The sequence below is a fragment of the Manis javanica genome, chromosome 11 (genome assembly GCF_040802235.1).
Source record: "Manis javanica isolate MJ-LG chromosome 11, MJ_LKY, whole genome shotgun sequence".
In the NCBI taxonomy this organism is placed as follows: Eukaryota; Metazoa; Chordata; class Mammalia; order Pholidota; family Manidae; genus Manis; species Manis javanica.
In genome coordinates, this window is record NC_133166.1 from 87,422,862 (window position 1) to 87,439,296 (window position 16,435).

Sequence of the window (16,435 nt, forward strand, 5' to 3'; positions counted from 1 at the left end):
TGACCCTACTTGTGCCTGTAGCGGACCTCGGGCTGTTGGTCATGAGAACAGATGCTTACATGATTGCAGCTCTTCCTTCATAACACTGGCAGCTGCTAATAAGTGCCACAAAGGAAACCAGAAATTTTTTCATATTTGCCCAGAATCTTCCACTCCAGCATCTCACAACTGATACGATAATTACATTAACTTTTATTGACTATGATTATACTCTGACCTCTATTTATTTAGACTGTATTTTACATCAACAGATATTCAGCTTTTAGGAAATTATGGTATTTTAACTAAAAACATAAGTAAGCAAATATGTTGGATGCAGAAAAAATAATAGCAAAATGTTTTGTTTTGAGATGAACTAGATTTGCAGAGTAAGGAATCCCTACTCAACATTCTGAATTCAAAACCCCAGCCCCCCAAAATTCCAACTACATTATTCATGAAATTACATTTTAAAAAGAGATCGTTTTCATTGGGTTTTGTTAACAAATTCTTTTTAATTTCTTTAGTATGCTTAATAGAACTATTTCAGAGTAACCAAGATCTTTATGAAGTCTATACTAATGGTCTTTTGGTGGAGGAGAGAGTAGATAAATGGCTGCAGCAGCCAGCTTACTTACAGACATGCCTTCTACTCTGAGTGATCTAAAGTTTGCATCTGGGTTCAGCAAAGCAAAACCGTGTTATCTGAATAACTAAACATCTGGTGAAGAAAACTATTGCTTCTGGATAAAGAAGAGTAAAATTTAATAGAGTAAAGGAAAGAGTAAGTTTGATAAGAATTGAAAAATAAAAACTTAGGTCAATAAAAAAGGGGAAAAGATTCAACTTAGGGTTGTCTATAGTGCATGAATCCCTTTTCTCGGTTTATTACCTTAATACATATAACCATAAAAAAAATTCTGTCAGTCACTATGTATCAGTCTTGAATTAGAGTCAACATTCTAATTAGGTCTACTAAACACACACAATGTAGATGAAATTCTGATCTTTCTAAAAGAGAAAAAGGTGCTTCCTCAGATTTTCCCAAAAATGCCCTCATTAGACCTGAAATTCTGTAATAATTTTGACAAAAGTAACTAAAAAACCAAAAACATAGCTGATACTGATGTTAGCTGATTAATTCTTAATTACACTACACAGCTAGTGTTTTAAGTGTTAAACATATTCAAGCATTTTGGCCTGTAAAAACTTAATATTAACACCTAATATTTTCTAAGTAGTACTGAGAACCAATATTCTGTATTATCCACATACACATCTAAAGAAGCCCAACAATTATTTATATATACTTTATTTAAATGCACTATTATGTAGATATACTTTAAAGAACATTAAAGAAGAAAAATAAAATTACTTCTCTTCCAGTTCGTAAACAGCAAAATAGTGACATTCTGAGTAAATGAATAGCATATGAATGTACGTAGCATAGAACTTCATTTATATTGGAAAATCAGGTATGAGAAACAGAGAATCATCTAAGAATTCATTTTTGAGAACTAAGAACTCTAGTCATGTTTTATTTTGCTCTTTGCTATCTTGCAAAATTATTTTATGTCAGTCTTACATTTTAATTATTTCCCTATTGCTTTTGATAATTTTAGGAAATTCATATAAGTTTCAAGCTGGCAACAGAATGAATGCAATGCTGTGGTTCAAGCATTTGAGTGCAGCCTGCCAAAGTAACAAACAACAGGTGAGCAATTTCTCCTAATCCTCTCATGGTCTGTACGTTGGGAATGTATTTAAAAGAGTACCAAAGAGAAGTAAGTAGACTAATTTTCTGAAGGTAGTGGGGAAAAGGTACTGTTTTTATTCTTTGTCTTATAGACTCCAATTAATAAGACATTAAGTCCACATTTAAGTGAAGAGGTGAGCAATAAACAAGTGAACAAATAACAAAATTTCAAACAGAGAAAACTGTATGAAGAAAACAAACTAGAACTATGTGATACAGAACAATGGGAGTAGAGACACCTTTAAATCAGTACAAGTGAGCAGCAGAGAGCTCCCTAAGGAGATGACATTGTTGTGAATGGCAAGAAGGAACAGCTACATGAAGATGAGGAGGAACAGTGTTCTGTTAGAGGGAACAGAAAGTACAAAGATCTTGAAGCTGGAATGAGCCTAAGGTGTTCAAAATAGGAAATGTAGCCCATGTTGGCAGAGTACAGTGAGAAGTGAGAAGGCAGGGAAGTGTAGCCCTAGAGGGGGTCAGAATTAGATGGTACTTCAAATTAATACAAATTATTCTGATTCATCTTTATTTGTTCTGTTGATAACTTGATGTAGCTTACAGTGAAACCCAAAACCACTTGGATTTGTTTTTATTTTACCAAAACAAAAATGGTCCAGTTTAAAGGCTTTCAGCTACAAAAGGAGAATGAACCCATAGTGGTGTTTTCCCTAAACCCTGTTGCAGAGTTAAACCACGAATTGGTAGAACAGGAAAAACAAACACAACTGCAATTACGGAAATTTCTATAGACTTTTTGGAGATAAGTTTTTGTATTTGAAATACAAATATATTCAGAAAAAAATATGAATATGTTTGAAAATCATTGTATTAAAGTACAGAAATACTAAAGTATATGGTGTTGTCAGCAGCTAAATTTGAGTAATACACTCTGTAAGTTTATGTAGCTTATAGAAGTATTTTCACCCTGTGATATCAGGACCAAAATTATTAACCCTTTTTTGGTAAAGAAAGAAACTAAGGCTCCAAGGTGCTAAATGGCCTGCACAAGGTCAAAAAAATGAAAAATCATGGACTTGAGACACAAACCATCCTCATTCTTTAGGTCCATTCTTTTACATATTTTAAATATTTTGAAATGGGCTTTGTTCTTTTATAATTCTTATTTTAAATATAATATGAAAGACTAATAATCATATTTGGCACCATTCTTAGCAACCTCCATTAAGGACATGAAGTGTCTTAGAGTAAAATTTACTTTCTTGCCCATTTCAAGTTAGTGCCTGGGACAGTATGCGAGAAACCAGAGCTTCTTTTGCCTAAACTAAGCTTTTTCAGGACTCCATGTTATACATTTTCTTGAAATGTTGCTTAAAGTATTAAGTGTCTTTTTTAAACCTCAGATTTCAAGATTAATCTAGACAGTGTATACATACCAACATAAAGGTTCGGTTTTGTTTTGTTTTTACTGTATTAGTGGACTTCTAGCTGAACAGGTCATATGTGCATAAACGGTTTTTGTTTGTTTCTTTATTTTACAAGAATCAGAGTAGTAGCAAATTTATAAATTAAAAACTGTGAAGTTTGAAAATTCTTAATAGAAGGCTCTAATTGACTCAAATACAACACATCAAAGCATTTTCAGGCAACTTAGGAGGAAATTAAACGTTTACTTTATCTAAATATGGGCATCTTAAAACCAAACCGGAGAGTTCACACTTTAAGCCCTTAAGCATTTGTATTGTATTTGATTTATAATTCATGTATGATTATATTGTCAAATAATTTTTCATTCAGAAGCTGACATGCATAAGAGATTTACTTTTTCTTTTTTGAATATCATAGGTTTTCAGAGAGATTGCTAACGTGTCAGAGCTGTTAAGCTGTTTAAAGGACAGAGAAATGACCACTGACATATGAATGAATCTCTCTCCCAACACAAAACTGATAGTAAAGGTTAAGAACATTTTTTTTAACATGGTGAAACCCTTAGTCCTTTACTAGAGGACTCTCATGAATACTAATTTTTAAAAGCAAAATATATACATATTTCAAAGAGTAATTGTTGAGTTTCCAACTTATAAGAAACCAAATTAAATTTGATCCAATCTACAAGCCAACAAACTATTATATAACCTATTGATTTTTTTTTTTTCAGTCACAAAGCATCAGATCAAAATTTAACAATTAATTTTATTCTTTTGTACTTATTTTCATGATGATTTCACCAAAATTCTTAGTAAGATTTGTTATAAAATTTTCATGTGGGGCTTTAAAATTTGCATGTAGGAATTCATTATAATGTGTGTAAGAAAATAAATAATGGCAAGCCTGTTTGTGTGAACCTCACCCACTAGAGCCGTTCTTACTCTTTCCTGTCTTTCATTCATTCATTCAGTGAACATCTTCAGAGCCACCATATAAGAAAGATACTTCCTCCACCCAGTGTCCCATCCTGATTCCAACTTACTGGAAAGAGTATTAACTCATCTCAGTGATTTTTTCTCCCAAAAATGTTCTAGTGTATTTTATTCACTGTTTATAAATGCTTGCAGTACCATCTATCAAATACCTTTTTAAAAAGATATTTAGGTCAGAAAGATTTTAATAGTTGGACTTACTCAAAAAGACAAAAATAAGCAATAGTACTTGAAAAACAACTTTTAAATACTATCAGTTTGTAAATGCTTATATTTTTTAGGTTCCTACAAACTTGATGACTTTTGAGTAAAAGCCTAAGAAGGAGGGAAAGTGAACTATAGCTCCTGCGTGAGAGCAAGGGCCTGAGAGGAGAGCGCCAACTGTAGACCAGTCCTGGGCCACGATGAGCCCAAAGGTTCCGGCTCAGCCTTCGGAGTTCTGAACCAAAAAAGCACTAATTTCAGGGAATGAAGTGAGATATTCCCAGAGAACAAATTGGAGTTGCAAAACAAACTGCCACGGACCAGGCTTCTTATCTCTGAACCGACCTGTGGAAACCACTGCCTTAACAGAATGAGAGGAAAACCAACGTGAAACACCAAGCAGTGTGTGTGAAGCTTCTGGCGGTGCTGTGCTTGGAATAGATCGTAGCTGATTTGCATTTCTTTTAACTTTGTACTAATTTTGGAGGGGGGAATCACTTTTTTTAGATACTCTTTAAAAGGAAAAACCTGTTTCTTAGGAGTTTCATCAGGAGCTGTTTCTGAACTGAGGTGTAAAGCTAGTCTGCCTTAGCGGGACTCCACCAGCCGCCTACCGGAAGGTGTGTTTGGCCTCCATTAGTCTGCAGCCCCGCTCACTTCTTGCAGCAAGAGTGTAGGCATTAGAAATGTTAGTAATGGGAGTTGTTGGGGGTTGTTTTGTTTTGAATGAGGGGAGATTTTTTTAAACACTAAACTTCTGAAATTTAGTACTGTAAGGGGAACATTATTTCCTGCAGGAGGTGTAAAGGCTTGAGTGTTCTAATGCCAGGCACTTTTTTCAACTGGGCTCCAGAAAGCATGGTTGTTTTTAACTGGGTTTAAAGTTTAGCCTTCTATGTGAATGCATTGTTGGACCACAGATCTGCTTAGTAGTGAACTGTTATCCCAGCCTAGACTTTTCTGAGAATATTGTACAGTAATTAAAATTTTCAAGTTAATTGGATTATCCCTTCTACCAGTCACAAATGATACTTATCAGCAAAGTGATCTATTGATAGTTCTGTGAGGATGTTGTCTTTTACAGTGTTTAATGTGCACGATGCCAGTTTTTGTTTTTTTTTTATTTCTATTACTTTTGTTCAACATGAGGTTCAGGATCACATTTGTTTAAAAGAGATTCCACATAATGTATGCATTTTATTATAAGGCATACAAAGTAATTTTAGAAGGGAAAAAAGATGAAAGATTGAGATTCTGGGAATTTTAAGTATCAAAACTTTCCTTCTTACATAACCCTTCTTTATTACAATATTTTTCTGAAAACTCACTGTAGATCCCCACTGTGAAACCGTATTCCGTCATTAGTTGACCAAGCAGTTTTGTGAGAGCTCTTCTATGCAATAATTCATTTTAATTTCAAAAATGTTGAATTAAAAAAAGAAGAAAAGTTTGAAGGTGAAGTGCCTTAGAGTATTAACAAAAAAAATGTCACTTGAACAAAGGCTATGTGTTGGATTCACAAGCTCAAGAGGCATCATAAATTTTAGCAGTGGCCCCGAGTAAGAAATGCTTTTTGATCGATACCCTCTAATAGACTTCTGTTTCGTTGAGTCTCCCGTAAAATTTATCACATTTGCATTCTTATAGAATTGTATCCTTTTTTTTATCATAAGTATTTCATTCTTGAATCCATAAAACTTAAATAGAAAATACTGCCCCACAGAACAATTAGCTAAAAATCAATCCAAAGGAAAGTAGAAGAGCTTTTTTCTGAGTGCTGAGTTTTTTTCATTTAGTTTTCTGTTTGGAAAGGATAGTAAGAAGTAAGATATTCTTCATACAGCACAGTTAGAAATACCATTATTTCTGGTTTTACGGAAAGTGACATGGCTGGAGAGGGCAAAATGTTGCCTGTGCTAAATGATGTTTTTCAATTTTTCAACTACTGACCTCCCAAGCTGAAGCCACGTTGGGTACATGAAAGATACCATCTGCTCAGCCAGCAGTATTACTGTGTAGACCTTGCACATCTTTCTTTTTGTTTTGCTTTTTTTTTTTAATTCCTTAGTTTGTTTATTTCACTTCAGGAATAAGTGTTTTTAACAGTATATGTGCTTTTAAGAAAATATTGTGGATGAGAACCCTGTGGATTTATTGTTATTACTATTGTTTGTTTTCATAAATAAGCTAAGATATATTATAGTTAAACCATTCCTGTGGAGATACACAACTGGAAGTCAGAGCCTGACATCACAGTTTTGCCAAAGAGAGTGCCTCACTGGAAGATGTGTTTGGTATTTTCAGCTCTAAACTTTAATGGATGCTTGCACAGAATAAGAATAGTGTTCAAATTTGGTGAATAATCTCTGTGTAGAATTGTGGCCTCTGACTGACTGAAAGTCTTAACAAACTCTTAACAAAACTGCAGTAGAAGTCACCATTGTTTTTCAGTCTTAGATTCCTCCATTCAAAAAATCAGTTGCTGCTTTTTAAGATAGTTTTAGCATTTGAAGCAAATGGAAACCAGTGAGAGAAGTGAATTGAAATAGTGTAGGTGAATTTTTTATCTATAATTCACCAAATGATACCTAATAATAATTCAAGCTAAGAAGACAGGTCACCAAAATACATTAAATATCTAGTTAGTGTTTTAGTGGGAAGATAAATTTTTTTCCTTTCATTAGGTCCACCCTTAATAATATTAGTAAATTAGTGACCCAAAAGCTTGAAATTTCCATCTATATTAAGCTTATTTCTCTCCTAGCCAAGAAGAACTTATTAGAAAGTCTATTACAATTCAAATTTAAGCTAGTTCACGGTAAACATAATGATTGGCATGTTAGACAGCCTGGTGTAGTAGCATATAATACTAGCCAAAATACAGTTTGAGGCACATCTCATGTAACAGTTTATTGGAGCAATTTATTTTGAATATATGGAAGAAACATTATCAGTTCTCAAAGTAAAACTATAAAAATAACTGCATAGTGACCATACAGAGAGTATTTGGTGTCATGCCCCCTCTGTTTGGGCAATGCTTATTTTTTCAGAGATATTTTTACTGTAACCTCCAAACTGTAAGAATTCAAAGAGAACTGATCAAGCACACCTTCCTATTCTGTTTTCTTTACTATGTAAATATTATTTGTGTAAACATTATAAAAAGGGATCCAAACAATTTGAGGTTGAGTATTTTTTTCTCCCTAGGCATCTGCTTCAAAGATTTTTTTCCTGTGTGAAAAATGCCATATGACTATTGCACTACCTTCTCTGTGGACTGTCTTGGTACGGGGTCTTTCTGTATGTCACAAGTTAGGATGTTTATAGTTGCAAAATTTTTATAAGTGGCTGTATTCCTCTTCTAGAAGATTTATAATGGAGCCCAAGGAGTGTTACTGTTATAGAAGGAATAGATGTTTACAGTCTCTAGTGTACACACTCAATATATTAGTTTAAACTGGGCCCGTCTAAGAGCAGCCTAGCCTTGACCTCTTTGGACTCCTAAAGTTTACCTGACCAAATCTTGAGCAGAAGTCTTTTTTTTTTTTTCTTTCCTTGTCTTTTTCCTTTCTTCTCTAGTCTTTTGTTTTTAGGTTAAATCAGTAAGCAATACGCCTTTACTACTGAAAGCAAAACTATAGGGCATTGTATTAATTGAGTGTCAATAACAGTAGTAGATTTAATCCATTAATGTTTTAAAAGATAACATTAAAAGACTATATCCACTATATCCTTACTGTTTTTTGAGGCACATTCCTTTACAACCAGTTTTTAAACCAACCATATTATCTTCTGCAAACAAGGGGTACCAGTGTTCCTTAACAGAAGGTCGTCTTTAATAAAAGAAACCCTCTGCTTCAAAGGCTTTTGAAATAATTGGATCCCTTTTTGAAAATGAAGACGAATTTGACTGTGTCCCAGTGGAGCGATAATACTGCTGTTGCATGAATAGATAATATAAGGCAAGTGGTGAGGTTTGTCCCACTTCTTCAGTGGTCTTTTAGGGTTTGCTTTTATTTCTTCTCTCTTCTTTTGTATTTTTTCTTTCAAACATAGTAAATTTATGATTTTACAGCCAGAGTGGTATTCTTTTTTTTTCTAAGCATTAAGATACAAACATTGTTATTTAATTAACACTGATGATACTTATTTTCCATGTGAGGTCAACCTTTTCAGAAGGATTTAAGTACTTTTTGGTTTTGCTCCCCTAAAAATGGCTTGTGTCTAAAGTGACTGTTTTTCCTATTTAGAAGATTGTAATACAAGAGATCTGCGTGCACTCTTAAGCTTATTGAAAGCAATTTCATCACACCAGTATCTCATACAGTGGGGGAAAATTTGGTCAGTGCCTTAACAATTTGAAGACCAATTTTAGGGCATCAAGTATGACAATAATCATTTGCCCTCTTACTCCTCTTGTTTCAGGAGTGTGTGCTCTGTCTCTCTCCACCAGCTTACTCTTTCTCCCAGCAAGTCTAAGAAAGTCTGTGCAGATGCCTGTAGGTGATTGTTGCAGTCCTTCTTGGTTTTAAGTCTCTTTAGACAAGCTTCCTCCCTGCTCCCCTCCTTCCAGAGTAAGAGATAAAAAATAAACCCACCAAAATCAACCTTTAAATAAGCACTTTTAAGAACAACTTTGAGGCACATCCATCCAGCTAAGTTTATTTTTATTTTGTGGTATTGATGTTGTTTTGAGCATAGATTTAATTGCAAAAGCCTTTCAGAAAATCCCTGAAAGAATACAGTGCAGCCAGAAAGATTGGTCTGGGTTTTATTAAAGCTACTGAAATCTTCTAATGGACTCCCTCTGGTCCAGAAATGAGTTTTAGTTTGGTTCATTCTTCTATTTAAATAAGACTCAGAACAAATAAGTTGCTTAACCTACCAACTATTGTTTATTTGAAAATATTATGGCAAGAAAGCAAAAAACTCCAATATATAAAGGGAAGTTAAGAGACTAAACTAGCTTTCTCAGTAAAAGCAGAGCTTGGAAACATTTTGCTTCTCTGAGATATTGCAAGATCTAGAACTACTGTTCAACTGAGTCAAGATGCTATTTTCACATGTTAAAGGACTAGTATGTTCTGAATGCACAAATACACATAGTCTGTAAAGACAAATGAAGGGTTAGCTGGTCCTTGAAGGTTAGCAGAATTTAAATTTTGAGTCTGGTCATTTGGACTGCAAAATGGCGATGGGATTAAAGGGATACATAGAGTACTTTGGGATTTAACTTTTTTTTAATAGACAAGCAGAAAATTTCATAAATATTAGCTGTGCTTTAGATACTGGGTAAAATGTTAAGTTTCCCCTGAAGATAATCACCTATTAGAACTATTCACAAATGGAGCCCAATAATTACTAGCTTACTAGGTCTGACGGAGTAGCTGATAATAAGTCACCACACTCTCAAGAGTTTCTACACCTTAATTATTGACAAATTCATTGTTTCACAGCCTTTACTTCAGGAAAGTGTGTATGTGAGGGAAAAGGGCAGGGAACTCGTTCTCAGTGTAATCTGAAGGAGATCAATACCTGTGGATACGTATCCAATGATAATATATATACAGGAAAACACAAGCCATTTTTATTTCCTTTTATCCGGTTGACCTGAGGTACTCTGATGAATGAGGTAATCTGATGAAGCGCTCGGTGGCACTATGACCTCCTGGGGCGATGTGCAACCTGGTTCCTCTCTCTCACTTTTTGTTTCTACTTAATATGCAAATGTGAGTGTGAGATTGTCAGTGTGTTTGCATAAGCTAACTTAAAATGAATTTACAGTTTTCTGAAATATTTCTATTGAAATAAATGACTTAAGAATACAGACTGTGTGGGGATAATTTGTTACCGTATTTACATTTTTCTCATTAACGTTTAAAGTGCATTTTGTCATTAGTTTTTTAAATAAACACTCTAACTTGATTTTTTTCATCTTTCTAAAATAGTCGACCAGGTTTTTGTTGGTATGGGGAACCTTCTGTCTGGGTAAATTTCAGTTGCTCTTCTTTATCTCAGAACAAGAATGTGCCCTGGCTTGTTTATAAATGGGATCTTGGGGAATAGAAGTCAAGGTATAGTATTTCCAGCTATATCTCCCCACTCCAAGTATGTGGTATGATATGAGAAGTCCCTGGAGAAGCCTTCTTTGCTAATACTGTATTTCATACTGTATTTCATAGATTCTAAGGCATGACATTTTTTACATTTTACCGTTTCTGAAAACAGAATCCACTTTGCAGCCTGCAGGGCCTTAAATTGGAAGGGGTACAGAAATAACCTGCGTGGAGACTCCTGTAAGTCATTGGCCAGGTTTTTGATTATGCCCTAAGAATTCCACATAAGCTTACCTCTAAGAAGCTTGGCAACATCCAGACAGGACTGAGTCCCCTGTGTGTGGACAAACCATAACTCAGATTTCAATGATTTTCTCATCTCTCTAGCTGCCTTTGAAAATTGTCACTGTCCCTGTACTTGGACCCAAAAGAAAGTGACAGTTCTCTGATGGAGTCAGCCTGTCTTTGCCTCACACAGGGCCACCTCTTGAACATCAGTTATCCATGTATGTGCTAAGTTTATGGGTTCCCCTTTCTGTTCCATGAGTTGTTTGCCCCTGAGCCTGTACCATATCGTCTTCATTACTCTGTACCCGTGTAAGTCTTACTCTCTAGTGAAGTAAGTGTGCCTTAGCTGTTCATGACCCACTTTACCTATGAATTCTAGGATCAGTGTGTCAGGTTCAGTGACAGCACTGCTAGTGTTTTTATTGGAATTGCTTTGAATGTGTAGATTAATTTGATGATTAACAATTTGGGAAAGTGATTCCAAATCATCAGTGAACATGAAATGTCTCCATTAAGGTTTTTCCTGTCCCTCTGTCTTGCAGCTTTCTCCTTACTGGTTTCATACATCTCTTATTAGTTTATTTGTAGGTAAAAGTTGTAGGTGATTTTATTCATTTAGTCATAAAAATTAGGTTTTGTTTCTATTAATATGACCTTTTTCCTGTTACATGTCCTCATCGGTAATCACTTTGTGTAGGAATGCTATTGATTTTTATGTTAATACTTAACATCCAGCAACCTTATTGAGCTCCTTTATTTTTGCCAGGATGATTATTTTGTCACATTAGCTGCAAATAAGGTGATAGATTGGGAGAAAATATTTGGAGTTCATATAACAAAGGATTTATGTCAAAAATATACAAGTTTTTGCAAGTAAAATTTATTCAATAGAAAAATGTGCTAATGGATATGAATAGACAGTTCATAGAAGGAAGCCTATGTGGCTCATGAATGAAAAAGTGTTCAACCTCACTCATAGTGAAACACTAAATCACTGGAGAGCTGGCACATTGTATCTGTCACTAGTGAGAAATAGAGAACCAGATATCACCAGTTACAGTGAGGCCAGGAAAAACTGCAATCCTCATGCATCCAGGTGAGGGTCATGCTGGAGAGCTTCTGAGCAGTATTAGGGAAATCGAGTATGTATAAAGAGCATAGCAATTAAGGATTCCAACACCGGATCACTTGCTATCTCCATGACCATAAAGGACTTAACCTTAAGTTCCTCGTCTGTAAAATGTACACAGCAGAACACATCACGAAGTTGGGAGCCTAGGTGTAGTTCGTGGATCTAGCACCCCTAGAGCAGGCCTAGCACATGGGAAGCACTGCTGGTGTGAGAGTCAGTGTCGTATTTACACACACACCGTAGCCTGCCAGGTCTGGTCTTGGAGTCTGTACGGAGTACCAGAGTAGGATTAGGGAGGAAGGGAAGATTAAACAGAATGAGGTGGGTCTTTGCATAGTTAAGTCAAAGTGAACTGAGAAGTATCTTCTTGTAAACTTTTAAATCAAATGAAGACTCCAGGTACAGTCATACCAGACAAGCTGTCAAGTAGAGAAAAACGTGAGGACCACCACCTTTTATTATTGATTAGTAAGACCAGTATTTCACCCACTTGGGGTGCTTGTTTAAAACCGTGACTTGAATACCACCCCAGATTGGCTAAATTGGAGTCTGAGGACAGTGGATGTGCACACTAAAACATGAATTTGATTTGGACTGATTTGCCCAGGCTCAGCTAGAAGAAACAATCACTGGATTTACTTTGTTACTGTCAAAGGTGTCAAAGCCGAGATCTCATCCAGTTCAGGTTCAGACACTCTTAGCTTCCATAGTAAGCTGTCTCGGAAGAAAGTAGAAGCAAGCTGTTTTTATTGCCAGAAACTGTTCTGAGACTTTAATAGGAAAACAAGATCCTTTTCCATAAGCTGCGGAAGAAAAACCTGGAGATTCACTGTAAATTTCTTATGTCTTAAACAATTAACAAGTTTAATCAATGAACCTCTACTAACCACCAAGTTTTATAGTAGCCGTGATTTATGACTTTATGCAACCTAATCACATTTTAACAAATCTTAACAACCACACATCTTTGGGGTTACATTTTCTGTTTTGAAAGTAATGAATGGCTATAATTTTTAGTGTAGTCCTATCTCCCTGGATCTTTGGGCTGGACAACCTAAGAAAAAGTCCAGAGTATGACCTGGTGCAATTTGAATTGAGACCTTTGATTCTAGTCTGACTTGGTGTGGTATAGCAAATGAAGTTCTATGTTACTTTCCAAATCAAGATAATTTACTGCCCTTGAGTAACAAATTTTATATGATTACTCAGTTTTACTTCATTAAAACTGATTCCCCCTTTAAAGGATGACTCATTTCTGGTTTCATGTTTTTCCTTAAGAAGAGGTTTATATTCTGTTTCTCATGGATTAAAATAGTCCTCATATACCCTTTGTTCTTTGAACTGACTGGTGACAGGAGATCCTGCATTAAAGGGACCGTCATAGGGGCCCTTCCTCATCCTGAGGGTGACTTGAGGCTCTGTGATGGAGTTCAAGCTTATTTTAAGTACTCCCTCTATGTGAACTTACAAAAAAGGGAAAAGGACAATTCACAGAACAGCAAACGATGAGTGCTCCATAACACAGCGAGCTGTGAGTTTTGAGGCAGTAAAGAGGACTTTTCAAGTAATGCTAACCCACAGCCATCTAGAAGCCATTGGTATATAATTGTTCCCAAAGGAACTAACCTAATTTAAATAGTAGGAAGGGAATATCCTTTAATAGTGTCTAACCCAAGTCATCTCTTCCCTTATGCTTATGTTTTCATAGTTTAAAATCTCATGTTAGCCTTTTTCTCACCTTTTGTCAGTGTGTCTCACTATTGAGTTTCTACTTCATCATTTATAGTATCATTGTCTCTATATTTATTTAGATCAATGGTTTTCAACCTTAGCTGCAGCTTAGAATTATCCAGGGAACTTCAAAGATCCCAAAGACCAGGCTGCACACCAGACCAATTATATAAGAAATTGGTATGGGAGGGAGTAAGATCCAGCCATTAATAATTTTTTAAAGCTCCCCAGATGACGTGAATGTGTAGCCAGGGCTGAAAACCAATATTTAGATTGTTGGTCTCTAAGCATTACAGAGACTTTAGGACTTTAGGGCACCAGAGTCCACTGAAGGGCTTCCTAAGGCTTAGATTGCTGGGTCCCGCCCCCAGGGTTTCTGATTAACCCCCTTTGGGGTAGGGCCCCAAAACACATTTCTGTAAAAGTCCCAGGGGAATCTGTTGCTTGGTTTGCAGACACTTTGAGAATCCCTGGAAATTAGAAAATGGATTAGAAGGAAGCACTGGAGGATCCCTCCTGAAGTGTGAGTGGGCAGCTCTGGCCCTGTAAGTGTGACAGGGGCCCGTCAGGAGCATGGTTGCCTGTGCTGGGTGATGGGAGGGCAGGAAAGGAAAAGGCACCACCCCAACTCAGGGAGCTTGGCATCTTGCTGAAGAGGCAGAGCTGGTGGCTGGGCAGCAGCAAGGTTCCCAGCTGCTGTGGAGGTGAAATTTGATCTGGGGCAGATATCCCATGCTCCCTGCAGCTCAGTGCTACACGACTGGATCAGCTGTTTTCAACTGCTTGCAACAATGTATTTACTCACAAAGGAATTCTTTCAGAACATCCATAATTCCTTTTCCCCACCCCACCCCCCCCAACAACATCAAAAAAATATCCTGAAACAACAGGAAAAAAATTGTTTTGTATTTGGATGCCATAGGCAGGGCCATTCACTCCAGTTTACCATAGGCCTCACCACTCCCTATAGTCTTTGGACCAGTTTTCTTCACTGATTTAGGTGTTGTAATGTGATTCCTGTAACTGAAGCCAGTACTTTATGACCTAGAGGGAAGCCCGCCTGAATGCAAAGCTGTCCTCAAAGAGTGTAAGGAAAAGATGGAAAGCACCAAGGCCTTAATGATTTCCTTGTGCTGCTACAGTGACCCAACCCCAGAAGAGTCTTACTGCTGGACTTCTATACAGTAATAAACTCTTTTTTTTTCCCCCAAGAGAAAAAAAAGGACAGAAGAGGAAAAGGAAATAAAAGAGAAAAGGGAGAGGAGAGAAGGAGAAAAGACAGAAAGAGGAGAAAAAAACGAGCAAAAAGAAGAAAAGGCAGGCCACCTCTACAACCCATGTGCACTGGTAAGGAATGATGGAGCAGTAAAAAATACTTTAATAGAGGAATCTCAAGATTTCTGCTTGTGCCCCCAATATATGAAAGTTTTAAAATACAACCAGGTGGTTAAAATAAGAGAAACACCTATTCCTTGTGCATTTATTACAGGGGAGGAAATGCAACCTCCACGTGCCGTAAGTGTGTAACCCCCCTGGATGCCCTGAGCCACCAGTACGTGCTGTCCTGTGCCCCTGCAGCGGCAGCTCTGCTCTGAAGGGAATGTTCTGTTCCTTTTCTTGGGTAAACCAGACGGCTCCTGCTGACTCTTGAGTCCAGGAGGAGGCTGACATGCCACTGCCTTCTCCCGGGAGTGGGGATTGATTGGTTCAGGGTCCACAGCAGGCCCTCTGCTCCCTCCCTCGGGGCCTGTGCTCCCTTTGTTAACAGCACCAACTTCTTCGGAGATGCTGAACTCTCATAAACTCTTAAAGCCAGATTGTTCCCCTCTTTGCTTTTGTTTTGATGTATCTTAAAATAATTAGGCTTTTACTCTCAAATATTTCCATCCTCTGCTACTGGCTAAAGAGGCATCCCACACCAGGAAAAGGTTTGCTACCATGGTACCCAGTAAACAACCGCCAAACAAGCCAAAGGTCGCTCACATCAAGTTCTCTTGTACTTGTGGTTCTTCCATCTGCCTGGAGCTATGTAATTGCTGTCAAAAAATGTAACCCGCTGCACCTCTGTGGAGCTCAAGAAAAACAGCTCCTTGAACTTTTGCCAGTGACTTCTTGCAACATCTTTATCCATTTGTTGGTTAGCAAGTTGGTCTAGGAAGAAGTCTTCCTTCTTTTATTCTTGGAAGCATGTACTTGGGAGTGTCCAATAAACCCAGTATGTGCTGCAGTCCTGCTCCACACCAGATTCTAGGGACTGGGAACCAGTCTCTGGCTGAGGGCTCTCACCGTCAGGGTGGGAACAGAGCTGAGAAGGAGCAACTGAGAACGAGGAACGACCCAGTGCCTGGTGAGTGACCACCTGCACAAGACAGGCAGTGTGTCAACCAGCAGCTGAGGTCAGACACGGGCGCTCACTGGGAAGAAGGGAAGTCTGGGGGCGGCTACCTACCCATCGCCCGGTCCAGCCCTCAGCAGAAGTGACCACGAAGCAGCTGATCTGCCCACCTTTCTCATCCTGCCCTGTATCTCCACACCATGTCCCTACAGGATCCTTCTAAGTTCCCAGCAGATTTCACAAAAACTTAGCAATTTGACCATCATGTAATCACCAATGCCTGGTTATGATCTTACTCATTTTAAACGCAAGACCTCATTTATTCTTTATAATGACCCTATGAAGTAGGGTAATTCCCAAATTACAACAGGAAAAGTCAGAGGTTAAGGAATTTGCTTGCCTCCGTCACTCCTCAAGGGGGTGGAGCCAGGATTCAAACTCTGATTGGCCTGGTGCTCAACCCCCTGGTAGCTGCTGGCTTTCAGAGCAGTAACTTGGAATTTGCAGGCGCAGAGCTAAGCATTGCAAAGCTCAGCAAATAAAGTTGCTGATTTATTACGTGACTCAAAGAAACAA

General features: G+C 37.3%; 1 protein-coding gene across 4 annotated transcripts in view; it reads left to right on the plus strand.

Annotated features, from left to right (window-relative positions):
• The window catches only part of RALGPS2 (Ral GEF with PH domain and SH3 binding motif 2), a 338,606-nt gene that overhangs the window by 304,844 nt on the left and 17,327 nt on the right, over nt 1-16,435 (plus strand). For 3 of the 4 annotated variants that reach the window (XM_073216813.1, XM_073216812.1, XM_073216814.1), the window contains 2 exons: nt 1,602-1,693; nt 14,737-14,871. In XM_073216813.1, coding sequence (XP_073072914.1) covers nt 1,602-1,693; nt 14,737-14,871 — 227 coding nt within the window. Of the gene's footprint in view, nt 1-1,601; nt 1,694-4,394; nt 10,143-14,736; nt 14,872-16,435 lie in introns of those variants that run through there. The other variant, XM_073216815.1, reaches the window with a different exon arrangement.